The 15,490-nt window shown below is 49.0% G+C and overlaps 1 protein-coding gene across 1 annotated transcript in view; it reads left to right on the top strand.

The window, feature by feature from the left end:
* The first annotated feature begins 9,794 nt into the window (after positions 1-9,794).
* Positions 9,795-15,490, top strand: part of rfx4 (regulatory factor X, 4) — a 125,205-nt gene continuing 119,509 nt past the window's right edge. The window contains exons 1-2 of the mRNA XM_072269309.1: positions 9,795-9,872; positions 15,110-15,199. Coding sequence (XP_072125410.1) covers positions 9,830-9,872; positions 15,110-15,199 — 133 coding nt within the window. The 5' untranslated portion in view covers positions 9,795-9,829. The remainder of the gene's footprint in view (positions 9,873-15,109; positions 15,200-15,490) is intronic.

Raw genomic sequence — 15,490 nt, 5'->3', positions numbered from 1 at the left:
CTCCTGACATAGTGTTTGCATTGTCCAGGTGGCCTAAGGCTGTGCGAAGAGCCATTGAGATGCGTCTGCCATTGACCTATTGTGGCGATAGGCAAATTGCAGTGGGTCCAGGTCCTTGCTGAGGCAAGACGTCTGTCTATGTAGTCCATGAACACCTCATTTGTTCCTACTTGCCTATACCTGCTATTCACCTCCTTTTTCTCATAAGCAAGGCCTCAATATCTCTTAAAACCCTAAGCTCCCTAACCTGTTATCTTTGCCTTTTATTCTGACAGGCACATAGAAGCTTTGTACTCTCAAAATTTCAGTTTTGAAGGCCTCCCACTTACCAAGTACACATTTTCCAGAAAGCAGCCTGTCCTAATCCACACTGGCCAGATCCTTTCTGATACCATCAAAATTGGCCTTTCCCCTATTTAGAATTTCAACCTGCAGACCAGACCAATTATTTTGGATATTTATTTTGAAACTAATGGCATTGTGATGACTAGAAGCAAATTGTTCCCCTACACAAATGTCTGTCACTTGCCCCGTCTCATCCCATAATAGCAGATCAAGTATCACACACTCTCTCATTGGGACATCTTTGTACTGTTTAAGAAACCTTCCTGAACACATTTGACAAATTCTATCCCATCTAGTCCTGTTACAGTATGGGAGTCCCAGTCAATAGGTGAACATTTAAAATCACCTACTATAACAATCTTATGTTTCTTGCAACAGTCTGTGATCTTTCTACAAATTTGTTCCTCTAAATTCTTCAGACTGTTGGGTGGTCTGTAATATAGCCCCATGAACATGATCCTGTCTTTCTTATTCCTCAGTTCCGCCTCACTAGATGAGCTCTCTCATCTGTCTGACTGAGCACTGCCAAGATATTTTCCTGCACTAGTACCACCAACCCTCCTCCTTTAATCCTTCCTGCTCTTTCACATCTAAATAGAGTATCACTAAAGTCTTAGACTTTAGATACAACACTGAGTCTTGATATCTGCAGAAATTCGCTGATGACTCAGCAATAGTTGGGTGTGTAAAGGGAGGACAGGAGGATGAATACAGGGCCCTGGTGGAGGACGGTCAAACGGTGCAAGATGAATCATCTGCAGCTCAACAACAGTAAGACAAAGGAGATGGTGATGGACTTTAGGAGGACTAAGCCTGCACTGCTCCCTGTTTCTATTGATGGTGCGGACGTGGATGTGGTGAAGACCTACAAGTACCCGGGAGTGCACCTGGATGACAGACTTGAGCGGAGCACCAACACAGAGACTGTGTACAAGAAGGGCCAGAGTCACCGCTACTTCCTGAGGAAGCTGGGGTTTTTTGGAGTACGCAGGCCTCTCCTTCACATGTTTACCAGTCTGTTGTCGCCAGTACAATCTTCTATGTGGTGGTGTGCTGGGGCAATGGAATCAACATGGGTGATGCCAACAGGCTCAATAAACTGATTAGAAAGACTGGCTCTGTTATGGGAGTCAATCTGGACACACTGGAGGCTGCGGTAGAACAAAGGAAAATCCTGGCAATTCTGGACAATGTTTCTCACCCTCCGCATGCCACCTTGGCTGAACAGAGGAGCACTTTCAGTAACAGACCAGACAACTGTGCTGCTCCAAAGAATGCTGTATGAGGTCATTCTTACCCTTGGCCATCAGGCTCTATAATGAGTCAGCCTATAGGCAGGAAGTGATGATGCTCCCCCCACCCACGTTAGACTGATTGAGGTAACTTATTTTTTTTTTCTTACTTCTCTATTAATATTTGTACATCTCTGCACTTGTAATGCTACTTTGACAATGTAATTTTGTTAGGGATCAATAAAGTATGTATCTTATCTTATTTTATCTAATGGCTACGATATTATAATTCCAGGTGTTGATCCATTTCCTTGGCTCATCTGCCTTTCCTACGGTACTTCTTGCATTGAAATATACACAGCTCAGGACACTAGTCGCACCATGCTCAACCTTTTAATTCCTGACGTCTTAACAACATCGGCCTCCACAACCTCTCCACTAACTGTTCTGGCACTCTGGTTCCTAATCCCCTGCAGCTCTAGTTTAAACCCCTACTTTCCATGCAGCACTAAAGCAATAAATATCGAGAACATGTGACAAAGAGTCCATGAAACTGAGTCCATGGGTTGTGGGAACATTTGAATGATGGGGCAAGTGCAGTTGAGTGAAGTTATCCCCTTTGGTTCAAGAGCCTGATGGTTGAGGTGTAGTAACTGTCCCTGAACCTATATTAATGAGTCCTGATGCTCCTGTACCTTCTACCTGATGGTAGCAGCGAGAAAAGAGTGTGGCCTGGGTGGAGAGGACCTCTGACGATGGATGCTGCTTTCGTATGACAGCGTTTCATGTCGATGTGCTCGATGGTTGGGAGGGTTTTACCTGTGATGGACAGGGCCATTTCCACAACTTTGTAAAGCACATATAATTCTGATAGCAGCGAAACATGCAATCACAACATGTATTAATCAGCATGAATTAATGAAAGGAAATTTTTAAATTGTGGATCTCGGAGCTGAACAGGTTAACTCTGCAATTCTTCACACAGCTGCCATTGGTCAGGGATTGGTCCATGAGCTTTGATTTGGTTAGCCCTCTGATGGGAAGCTTTACTCAGTTTATTTATTCAGAGATACAGACCCTTCCAGCCCAAAAAGCCTGCGCCGCTCAGTTACCCTACTGGCCCATACAGCTCCGGGCGGAAGCCGGACATCCAGGGAAGCCAACACAGTCACGAGGAGAACGTACAGACTGTGATGGGAATTGATGGGAGGTCTCTGGCACTGTAATAGCATCATGCTGACCACTACAGCATGTGCCACCCCCGGCTGGAAGGGCTGCTGGTTGTATTTCCTGGATCAGTGCAATCCCTCTCCTGTTCAAACCATAAGGCATAGCAGCAGGTTCGGGCCATTTGGCCCTCTGAGTCTGCTTTCCCATTCCATCATGGCTGGTGTATCAGTGGGCACTGGAAACCCTGTCTATGTCGCTCATTATTTCATACACCTCATCAGGTCTCCACCCCAGAAAGAAGAAACCCAGCCTTTCCAGTATCTCCTCATAGCCGAACCCCTCCATCCCAGCAACACCAGGTGAATCCCCTTTAGAACTAGAGGTCAAGGGTCAAGGGTGAAAGGTGAAATATTCAAGGGGAACTTCACTCAGAGGATAGTGAGGACGTGGGACGAGCTGCTAGTGGAGGGAGTGGGTGTGGGTTAGATTTCAACATTCAAGAGAAGTTTGAATAAGTACATGGATGGGAGGGCTATGGTCCACGTGTGGGGTGAATGGAATATGCAGAATAATAGTTGGCATGGACTAGATGGACCGAATGGTTTATTGTTGTGCTGTACTGTTCTTGGATTCTCTGCAATGTAATCACATCCTCCTGGAGTGTGATAACCACAACTGCAGTTAATACTCCAGGTCTGGTCCGACCAATGTTTTATAAAACTCTACTCCACGTACTCTTGCTGATGAAGGCCAATATCCTGTCTACCCTCCCTCCCTGTGCTGTCGCCTTCAAGGAAGTACTCTGTTCCTCGGCCCTCTCGGGACGCTGCTGTCTGTGGTGCAGGGTTCGCTGAAGTTTAACTTGCAGGATGAGTCAGTGGTGAGGAAGGCAAGTGCAATGTTGGCATTAATTTCGAAAGGACTAGAATATAAAAACAAGGATGTAATGCTGAGGCTGTATAAGGCACAGGTCAGGTTGCACTTGGAGTAACGTGAGCAGCTTTGGGCCCCTTATCTGAGAAGAGATGTGCTGATACTGGAGAGGGTTCAGGGGAGATTCATGAGAACGACTGTGGGGATGAAATGGTTACCGTATGGTGGCTCCAGGTCCGTGCCGCTGGAGGTCAGAAGAATGGGGGGGTGGGGGGTGAGGTCCTATGGAAACCTATCGAACATTGAAAGGCCTAGGTAGAGGGGATGTGACGAGGATGAGTCTAGGACCAGAGGGCACAGCCTAGGAATATTGAGGACAAAAACATTGAGGAATTCTTTTTAGGTAGAGGGTAGTGAATCTGTGGAATTCATTGCCACAGACAGCTGTGAAGACCAAGTCATTGGATATATTTAACGCGGAGGTTGATAGGTTCTTGATTAGTTCAGGCGTCAAAGGTTACGGGGAGAAAGGCAGGAAAATGGGTGAAAGGGATAATAAATCAGGCATGACAAAATAGTGGAGCAGATTCGAATCCGCTGCTATGTCTTATGTGCTACCCACATCAGACCAGCCGGCTCCCCGTCCCCCCGCCCTGCATTTACCGAGATTACGTTTTATCTGCTGTTGCTCAGTCCCGTTTACCAGCTGGTTAATATCGTTCAATAACCTGACGACCCTCATCAATGTTCACAGTGGATAGTGTTTGTGTTTCTCTTAATTGCCAAATTAAATTATCTTCAACTTAGACCATAAAGCCACAACAGGAGAATCAGGCCATTTGGCCCATTAAGTCTGCTTTGCTATCCCATCATGGCTGATTTATTTTTCCTCACATCCCCGTTCTCCTGCCTTCTCCCCGTAACCTTTGACACCCCGACAAATCAAGGACCTGTCAAACTTCGCTTTAAGTATTTCCAATGACTTGGCCTCCACGGCCGCTGCGGCAATGGATTCCACAGATTCACCACACTCGGACTAAAGAAATTCCTCCGCATCTCTGTTTTAAATGGCATCCCTCTGTGTGAGTTTGTTCCCTAGACTCGCCCACTATAGGAAACATCTTCTCCACATCCACTGTCTAGGCCTTTCAATATTCGATAGGTTTCGATGAGATCCACCCCCTCATTCTTTTAAACTGCAGCGAGACAGGGCCAGAGCCCTGGAACTTCTGTGAGAAATGTGAGAGATTGAAATAGCGGCAGGAACTGTCCAACCAGTTTGTCTAATCGAGACCCGCTGCAGCGTGAGAGTGGAGCTGTTCAGCGGCCGGGGTTCTGAGGAAGGGTCAACGAACCAGTGTCTTCCCGGGAACGTTGACCAATTCTCCATCTTACCCGCCCCCCCCCCCACCAGGTAACCTGGCAAATCTAGAGAAGCCCGTCCATTCCTCTGGGCGGGCACGGTCACGGAATAAACCGGGAGGCGTGTTCGTGAGCAGCTAGCCCACAACCGTTCCATGCCATCAGAACAGGGACTTGCTCCAAGTCCGGCCGTCTCCGCGACCGCAGTGCTGGGCAAGGGTTGGAGGTACCACTGGTCACCCTCGGGCGAGAAACAGGGGGCGAGCTGGGTTAGACAGCACTGACACCTCTGGGCGCCAGTTCGATGCCGTCGGTGGGATCTTGCGGTGCACGATCTGGTTGTCGCAGTTCTCGCCAGCGAAATTTGAGTCCTGGGTGAGGTGTGTAGGACAATGAGCCGGCGCCACATCAATGCAGAAGTTCGGTCGATGTCTCATTCAGGCTAGAAGCGTGGGATGTGGGGGTGGGCGGTCAGTCCCTGGAGGGGGGCGTTCCCGAGATGTCAGTCTTCCCCGGGAACGGAGTGTCCCTGGCAGGGTCACAGTCACTACAGCACAGAAAGGGTCCCTTTGGCCCATCTAGTGAGTGTATCTATTAATCTGCCTAGATCCACCGACCAGCACCCGGATCATAGCCCTCCATACCCCTCCCGTCTATGTACCTATCCAAATTTCTCTTGAATGTTGCAAACGAGCCCCACATCCACCACATCTTCTGGCAGCTCATTCCACGCTCCTACCATACTCCGAGTGAAGAAGTCCCCCCTCATGTTCCTCTTTCACCCTTAACCCATGATTTCTAATTGTATTCTCACCCAATCTCCGTGGAAAAAGCCTATTTGCATTTATCCAATCTCTACCACTCCAAATTTTGTGTATTTCTATCAAATCTTCCCTCAATCTCCTACGCTCCAGGGAACGATGTCCGAATCTGTTCAAATTTTCCCTGTAACTCGGGTCCTGGCAGCATCCTTGTAAATCTTATTTACATCTTTCCTGTAGGTAGGTAACCAGGACGACATAAAATACTCCAAATTAAGCCTCACCGACGTCTTATATAATTTCAACATTACATCCCATCTCCTGTACTCAGCATACTGACTAATGAAAGCCAATGAGTCAAAAGGTCTCTTTTGATCCTATTTATCTGTGAAGCCACCTTCAAGGAATTATGGATCGGTATTCCCAGATTCCTCTGTTCTACTGCATTCCAGAGGGTCCCCAGGAATAGTCAGCACCCAGAGTGGAGGGTCCCCGGGGCTGAGAATCCCTGAGGTAGAGGGACCCTGGGGATGGAGATCATCCAGATCATTGAGATAGATGACAAACAACAAATAACCCAGCACTGATCGCTGCGGCACTCACTAGTCACAGGCCTCCGGTCAGAGAGGCAACCCTCTACTACCACTCTCTGACTTCTCCCACAAAGTCAATGTCTAATCCAGATTACTACCTCATCCTGAACGCTGAGCGCTGAACGGTTTTCACCAATCTCTCATGCAGGACCTTGCCAAATGCTCTATTAAAGTCCACGTGGACAATATCCACTGCCTTGCCTTCATCCCTTTCCTGGTAACTTCCTCCAAAAAGGCTAAGATTGGTGAGACAAGGCCTACTGTGCACGAAGCCATGCTGACTATCTTTAATCAGTCCATGTCTATCCAAAAACTTCTATATCCGGTCTCTTAGAATACTTTCCAACAATTTTCCGACTTCTGATGTCAGTCTCACCGGCCTGTTATTTCCTGATTAATCTTTACAATCTGTTCTTAAGCAGCGGAACAACAATGGCTGTCCTCCAATCTTTTGACACTTCACCTGTCGCTAAGGATGGTTTAAAAATCTCTGCAAGGGCCTCGGCAATTTCCTCCCGTAGGGTCCGAGGGAACACCTTGTTAGACCCTGGGGATTTATCCACCCTGATTTACCTCAGGATAGCAAACACCTCCTCCTCTGTAATCTGTACAGGGTCCATGAAGTCGACGTCGCTTTGCCTCACTTCTACGGATTCTATGTCCGTCTCCAGATGCAAAAAAAATTTTAAAACTGCATTTGTTTTGATTTCACACATGGATTACCATGGTCTTCCAGAGGACCAACGTTCTGCCTTGCAATCCTTTTGCTCTTAGCATATGTGTAGAATCCCTATGGATTCTTCCGTCAGTCCCCAGGGTGAAGGGGTGAAGGGTCCGGGGGGGGGGCGGAGAGGATCCCTGTGGATAGAGGGTCCCCATGAATAGTCAGTCTCCAGGGTGAAGGGTCCGGGGGGGGGGGGGAGAGAATCCCTGTGGATGGAGTGTCCGATGAATAGTCAGTCCCCAGGGTGATGCATCCCTGAGATAGAGGGTTCCCAGAAATAGTCAGTCCCTAAGGTGATGGGTTCTAGGGGACAAAGGATCCTTGAGCTAGGAGGCCCCTGGGAATAGTCAGTCCCTAGGGTGATGTGGTTCCCAGGGAGAAAGGATCCCTGACGCTGAGGGACTTTGGGGAGGAAGGGTCATTTCCAGGGGAGATAGAGATGTGACCGTGAAGCTTCAGGAGAGAGGTCTCAACAGAGGGTCCAGGACAAGGGTTACAGTTTTTAGAAAATGAAGGTTTCCAAACTTTAGGGAGGGAAAGGCAGGTTGTGGGCATTGATGCTGAAAGAGTTTGGAAGCACATGCAAGGCTTATTGAGAAAGTAAGGAGGCATGGGATCCAAGGGGACATTGTTTTCTGGATCCAGAACTGGCTTGCCCACAGAAGGCAAAAAGTGGTTGTAGATGGGTCATATTCTGCATGGAGGTCGGTGATCAGTGGTGTGCCTCAGTGATCTGTTCTGGGACCCCTGCTCTTCGTGATTTTTATAAATGACCTGGATGAGGAAGTGGAGGGATGGGTTAGTAAATTTGCTGATGACACAAAGGTTGGAGGTGTTGTGGATAGTGTGCAGAGCTGTCAGAGGTTACAGCAAGACATTGATAGGATGCAAAACTGGGCTGAGAAGTGGCAGATGGAGTTCAACCCAGATAAGTGTGAGGTGGTTCATTTTGGTAGGTCAAATGTGATGGCAGAATATAGTATTAATGGTAAGACGCTTGACAGAGTGGAGGATCAGAGGGATCTTGGAGTCCGAGTCCATAGGACACTCAAAGCTGCTGTGCAGTTTGAATCTGTGGTTAAGGAGGCATACAGTGCATTGGCCTTCATCAACTGTGGGATTGAGTTTAAGAGCTGAGAGGTAATGTGCAACTATATAGAACCCTGTTCAGACCACACTTGGAGTACTGTGCTCAGTTCTGGTCTCCTCACTACAGGAAGGATGTGGAAACTATAGAAAGGGTGCAGAGGAGATTTACAAGGATATTGCCTAGACTGAGGAGCATGGCTTATATAGGTTGGCCTTTTCTCCTTGTATTTTCCCAGAGATGAAATGGCTAAAACGAGAGGCACAATTTTAAGGTGCTTGGAAGTAGGTACGGAGTAGATGTCAGGAATAAGTTTTTTTACGCAGAGAGCGGTGAGTGTGTGGAATGGGCTGCCGGCAACGGTAGGAGATTATAGGGTCTTTTAAGAGACTCTGGATAGGTACATTGAGCTTAGAAAAATATAGGGCTATGGGTAATCCTAGGTAATTTCTAAAGTAAGTACATGTTCGGCACAACTTTGTGGGCCAAAGGGCCTGTATTGTGCTGTGGGTTTCCTATGTTTCTATGAAAGGGTGAATTTGGCGAGACGTAGAACAGTACGCACGGGAACATGCCATTCTGCCCACCAAGTAGGATCGAACGCATTAAACTAGTTAACAAATGCCCAGCTAAACGAATCTAATCTTGTTGCCTCCCACTTCCTGCACATTCAATGCCTGAGAATCAGGTTTAATATCACTGGCATTTGTCGTGAAATTTGTTGTTTTGCCGCGACAGCACATTGCATTGCATAATCATAAAAAAGTACAAATTACAAAAAGGTATATTTAAAAATAATTCAATATGTAGTGTAAAAAGAGGGAAAATATATTGAGGTGGTGTTCATGCTTTCAGGAGAGTGGGGGTTGAGAGGGAGAATAAATCAGCCATGATGGAAGAGCAGAACGGACTCGAGGGGCCGAGTGGCCTAATTCTGGTGGTCTTGCCGACACATCTGGTCGGAGCACATCTGTACAGCGGCGGAGCCGGTGTGGGCAGTCTCTCGGACACAGACTGCTGTCCAAGGTTTACACTTGCAGACCTAATCCCTTCTCTCTCTGGGCGAGCTCCATTCATATTCTAATCACAGCCAGCCGCTGGCGAACACGCTTCACATCAACACTTTTACTCAGAAGTCCTTTCACTAGGGGCCTCACCGTTTTCACTGCGCCCCGTCCCCTGGTCCTCCGGTGCCCCAGTTCCTCTCCTCACCGGCCCCAGGGAGGGGCAATCGCTAACTGTACCCAAGTATAATAGAAACACCGCGCAGAGGGGTTGAAAGAAACAGGAAAGTTGCTCCAGTGGACGCGATTAGTTTTAAACAGTTCTGACAATTTTCATTCGCAACCCACTAATTTACAGCACCCAGAGTTTCATCTTTTTCTTTAATTTTGAAGTTTCTGGGTCCGGAGGAGAGGGCAGGGCGAAATGCAAGAGCTTGCGTCTATCTAAGCCTTTTTTTTAAAGGCTTTTCTTATTCAAAGTACCATGACAATGGAGCACAGTGCGCCCGTTCGCGCTGGGCATCTGACGAGCTGCCATTCAGCCGGCGCCGGCCTATCAATGGCAGGATTCCCACCAGGCTTGCTATAAAACCATGCTTTTTCCCATGCAACACTCGGACCGGGGCTGCTTCGGCGCACAGGAGCGGATCGGCTCGGCTTGGCTTGGCTTTCCGTGCCATGAACTGCGCGCTGCTGGAAGGCTCCGACATGGAATCCACAGGTTGGTCCCGCTCCCAAAAGGTCGGGGCGCCTCCCGGCACGTTTCTCCTGCTCCTCCCGGTCAGCCAGAAACCTGTGAGCCCCTTGAGTTTTCCCTGCGCCCAGCGTCGCTTGGCGACCGAAAGCGACGGTCCCCGCTGCCAACCCGGGTCGGTCTCAGGGGCGCAGCGCTGTGAGTCTCCTGGGTGCCCGGTGTTGCGGCGGGATGGCGGCCGCTCTAAGAGCCACTCGGCCCCTCGGGACTGTGCTGGCTGTTAGGGAGAATTTCCAGTCAGCCTGCTTCCCCTGCTCCTTCTCCGCAGCCCCGAGTCGCCTTTCCCGTCCCGTTATGACATGCCCCCGGTCACATCGCTCGCCTTATTGTTGGGTGGTGATTTATAGATTACCGGAGCCGCCATCTAGCCCAATTTCCCAACCCCACCGCTGACTCAGAAGTGTTTACGCTCACTCCAGCCACCACCCTAACTTCCCCCCCCCCCACCCCCACAACATTCCCGGCAGTGCAAACATTAACCTGTGTCTTCCCGTTCAACCCAGTCCCCGAGGACATTACAGATCTGGTCAGAGTCCGGTACTGGGGAACTCGGGATGTTTGCTTTCCAAAACTTTATAAAGAGGCGAGACCGCTGTGAATTCTGACCCTCGGACCGGTGACGCCGACCTAGCCAAAGAACCGTCCTCTCTTCCCCTCCCTCTTCCTCCATCCTCTCTCCGATTCCACAACCCTTTTCCTCCCTTTCTCTTTTATTTTCTTTCCTTTATTCCTCCATCCTTATCTCCTTGTCTTGCCCTCTCCCATTCCCCTTCTCTGTTCAGCCCTCTCTCCCCCCAATGCCCTCTCTCTCATTCCCCCTCTGTCCCCCATTCCATCTGCCTTCTCATACCCCCACTCACCCAACCCATTCCATCTGTCTCCCCCATTCCCTCCCCCCCCCCCCCCCGCTTCAGTTTCTGGGGAATATTCCAGTCCGGGCCTCCAACTCCCAGCGGCCGCAGGTATCACTGAAACAAGTGGCGACTTTTGGAAGTTTTGAAGTCGTCCGGGGCAATCGGAAGAGTTGGGATCGCTGCACCCATTCCAGACTGGAACTGCTGAACATCCGAAGCAAGGATTTGAGTTGGGGAACACGCGGAGAGTTAACAGTCGGTCCGGGGAAGAGTTCGTGCCTTCGTGCGTCTGTGTTCCAATTCCGACGTGTTTCTTCAATAAGGAAATCCTTTCAGCGAAATCGAAAAGCTCCGTCCTCTTCACAACAACCTATCAAAATGGATAAATTAGCAAATTTCACGCCACATGCCGGTGATAATAAACCTGATTCTGATTCTGAAATGAACTCGGCACACTGGGAATACCAGGACAATACATGCACTTGTTGTTCGGGAAATCATATCAACAGTTGTTTTAACTTCGGGAGTGAACGCTGAATTCTTCGTTACCCTATACGGCTCAAACGTGCTTAAATTTGGGATTAACTGAATGAACGAGTCCCTCACTGCTAATTTTGGGCTTTCGCTGGAACAATTAAGGGAAAGGTTTTTTAATGCAGCGGCACGCCGTCTCTGTGTTGTCCGAGATCCGGCTTGAATGCGCTGGACTTGCGCCCGGATTTCGGTCCTTTTCTGGGTCGCGTCTCCAGGAGGAGGCGGTCCACGGCCGCTCGAACTTCTCCCGGTCCCGGTCCTGAATTTGGACTAGCTCCAGATCTGCTCCATCGGCCACGACGTTAACGCGGGAAACATCAGCGGAAGCTCCCAACTCGGGAATTTCCTCTCGCATATCCCGGTGCATCAGAACAGACATTCACTGGAAATTGCATTACATTCATTCGACAGCGGAGTCCCCAATGGCTCCAGGTCCGTCCTGCCCCCCGTTCGCCGATTTTGGTGACGGATTAAATCCGTTTTCATTGACATTCGGGAAAATGCGGTCAGTTTTGTGAAACATGAACTTCGGATCGATCCAATGGAACACTGCCTGAATTTTTCCGCGGACATGCCCCCCCCTCCCACCCCATCACTTCGCCCTCTCACTTCCCGAAATTCCAGCCCCTTCGGAAATAAACCTCGACGCATTCCAGGACTGAAGCGGCAGGCGGGACGTTCGGTGCCACCGGCTCCGCGCCGCTACCAAATTCGCGCCGCTCTGGATGCGCAGTTCGCCGGCAAATGGGCGGTGGGGTCGAGCCAGCGGTTGCAGCCTTGAACTCGTTGACCCGCGGATTAAATTGTCACCAAAATCTGACACCGGGAAATGGGAAAGTGACCCGGTGTATCCAGGGACACGTTGCCATGGGTTACCAGGACACCCGGCGCTGCCTTGGTTACCGCAGGAGCAAACAGACCGGGAGTGAAAATAGGATCTGGAGGACTGAACATATACGGAGAGGGTCCCGAGATAGTGAAAGGATGCCGAGGATGGTGGTTGGGATGAGGGTCCCAGGACGTGGGGGGGGGGGGGGGAGAAATCCCGGGATAATAGGAAGGATGCCGAGATCCCGGGACGAGGGGAGGGTCCGCGCTCTATCTTACGGCCAGTCTCCAAACTACAGTCCTCCTGATCCTCAACCTCCTTCCAATCCCAGACCTGTGACACCCCCATTCCCAGATCCTGTACCGCATTCCCGATTCTAGACCTCCGACATTAACTGCCCCCCTCTCCAGTTCCCAATTCAGCCATCGATCTGTTCGCTGAGAGCCCGTCCCAACGTGAGTCCTGAACCAGTCATGGGGTTCAACATCCAGTGGGGGTAATAAGACACCCCCATCTCTAACACCTCCTAACTTCCTACCCCTTCCCAACTTCTCCCCAACACCTCCTCAGAACCAGATTTAACAACAGGGGCGTATGTCTTGAAATTCGTTGTTTTTCGGCAGCAGTACAGTGCAATTTATTATAAATTATACATTACAGCGAGAAGTATATATATAATTAGTGTAAAAAGAGAGCAAGAATAGTGAGGTGGTTTTCAAGCGGTCAGTGTCCATTTAGAAACCTGATCACGGAGGGAAAGCTGCTCTTGCATCTCCTCCATGATGGCAGCAGTGAGAAGAAGGTATGGTCTGAGCGATAGGGGCCCTGAATGACGGGTGCCCGCTTTTTGAGGCATTGCGTGTTGAAGGTATCCTTAATGTTGGGGAGGTCAGTCCCCATGATAGAGCTGACTGAGTTTACAACTTTCTGCAGCTTTTTCCGATCCTGTGCAGTGACCCCTCCGTACCAGATGGTGATGCAGCCAGTTAGAATGCTCTCCACGGTACATCTGTACAAATTTGAGTCTTTGGTGACACACTATGCCTCCTCAGACTCCTAATGAAAATAGCCTCCCTCGTATCTTCTTGTAATTACATCAATGTTGGGCTCAGAATAGATTTTCAGAGATGTTGATATCCAGAAACTGGAAACTGGTCACCCCTTCCACCGCCGACCCCTCGACGAGGACTGGTGTGTGTCACACGAATTCGCCTTCCTGAAGCCCACAGTCAATTCTCTAGTCTTACTGACACTGAGTGCAAGGTTGTTGTCGCGACTCGACTCGACTCGACCAGCTGATCTATCCCACTCTGATAAGCTTCCTCGTCACTGTTTGAAATTCTGCCGATAATTGTTGTGTAACCTGCAAATTCATTTTCACTGCCCTGCCCCTCTACCGCATCCCCATCTGTTAAAGTGCTCATCAGGCAGTGGTGAGGCATCAAAGGCTCCTGACCAACCTCGTGGGGCAGCGTGTCCTCACTGCAATGCGCTCTCAGTGTAGTAGGTGAGGTGTTGTGGCGTCTCCCAGAGTCAGCCGGAATACGCTCTCCCATGGTCAGTGGGTACTCTGTGTTAGATAAAACATAGAACAGTATAATACAGTACTAGCCCTTTGGCCCACAGTGTTGTGCTGACCTATGTAACCGACTCCATGATCAATCTAACACTTCCCTCCTATGCAGCCTATAAACTCCAATTTTCTTTTATTCATCTGCTGGTCTAAGTATTTTTAAATGCCCCTGATGTATTTGTCTCTACTGACAGTGTGTTCCACACACCCAACTCTCCTCTTTTTTAAAAAAAAAAACCCTACCTCTAACACCTCCCTAAACTTTCTTCCACTTGCCTTAAGTGGTTGTCCTCTGGTACAGGCCATTGCTGTCTGGGGGAAAAGGTACTGACTGTCCATTGTACCTCTACCTCTTATCATCTTGCACATCTCCATCAAGACACCTCTTATCCTCCGTCACTCCAAGGAGGAAGACCCTGAGCTCACTCAATCAATCCTCGTAAGACCTGCTCTCTAGTTCAGGCAGCACCCTGGTAATTGTGCTCTGCACCCACTCTAAAGATTCCACTTCCTTCCTCTGCAATCTGTCAAAAGATTCCACTTCCTTCCTATAATGGGGCGACCAGAACTGAACACAATACCCCAATGTGATCTAGCTAGGGTTTTATAGAGCTGCAACCTTTCCTCATGGCTCTTAACTCAATCCTCTAATTAATGAAGTCAAACACACCATCTGCCTTCTTAACAACCCTATTAACTTGTGAAGCAACTTTGAGGGGTCTATGAGTGTGAATTCCAAGATCCCTCTGTTCCTCCACGTTGCTGTTGTATATCTCTGGGTAGTTGGGCAGATGTTTCAGAGGACTGAGTTTCCCATCAGTTTACATCAGATTTGTTGGTTCAGACAGTCAAACCAACTTTCTGGTGTGTCTGGGATTGGAGGGCTGGGTTGATGCTGGTTAAGTTACTGCTGGTTAACACTGGGTTAGTGCTGATTAAAACTGGATGGATCCTCATTAACACTCATTAGCACTGGGTTAGTGCTGATTAAAACTGGATGGATGCTCATTAATGCTGGGTTAGTGTTGTACTGGTTAATTTATTTATTTAGCGATAGAGCACTGAACAGGGCATTCCAGCTCCTCAAGCTGTGCTGCTCAGCAACCCCGATTTAACCTTAGGACAATTTACAATGACTAATTAACCTAATAACTGGTATGTCTTTGGACTGTGGAGGAAACCAGAACATCTGGAAGAAACCCATGCACTCACAGGGAGGACATACAGACTCCTTACAGATGACAATGGAATTGAACTCCAAGGTCCGGCACCCCCAGCTGTAATAGTGTCATGCTCACCGCTATGGAACAGTGATGTCCTTGCAGGATTAGTGCTGGTTAATAGTGGGTTAATGCTGGTTGATGATGGGTTAGTGTTGCTTAACACTGGTTAATAGCAGGTTTCCCATTTGCAGAGAGCTGGATTGAAAGGTGCCTGAATGAGAGTGAAAGCAAACGATTTCCAAGCCACAACCCTCTGGGAAATGTGTCCATCGGCGAGGAACGTGAGTATATGGGTTGGGGTGGGGTTTAGGGTCTCTAAGAGAGACAGCCTTAGTGGTGGAGTAGGTCTGCAGAACTCCCAGGGATGCACAGATTGAGTGGAGTCCCATGCTCTATAGTGAGAGCCACTAGACACTGCAGCTACCCGGCCACGCTGCGTTGACCGCACCTCCCAAGGCCCACAAACTTGATCAACAAGGACAAGGGCAGCAGGACTGGGAACCCCACTTCCTGCAAGTTCAAGCATCATCCTGACTTTGAGATCTAACACCATTCCTCATTCCTGCTGGGTC

The sequence above is a fragment of the Mobula birostris genome, chromosome 9 (genome assembly GCF_030028105.1).
Source record: "Mobula birostris isolate sMobBir1 chromosome 9, sMobBir1.hap1, whole genome shotgun sequence".
Lineage (NCBI taxonomy): Eukaryota > Metazoa > Chordata > Chondrichthyes > Myliobatiformes > Myliobatidae > Mobula > Mobula birostris.
Note: the sequence above shows the minus strand (reverse complement) of the source record. Positions and strands in the feature narration are given on the sequence as shown.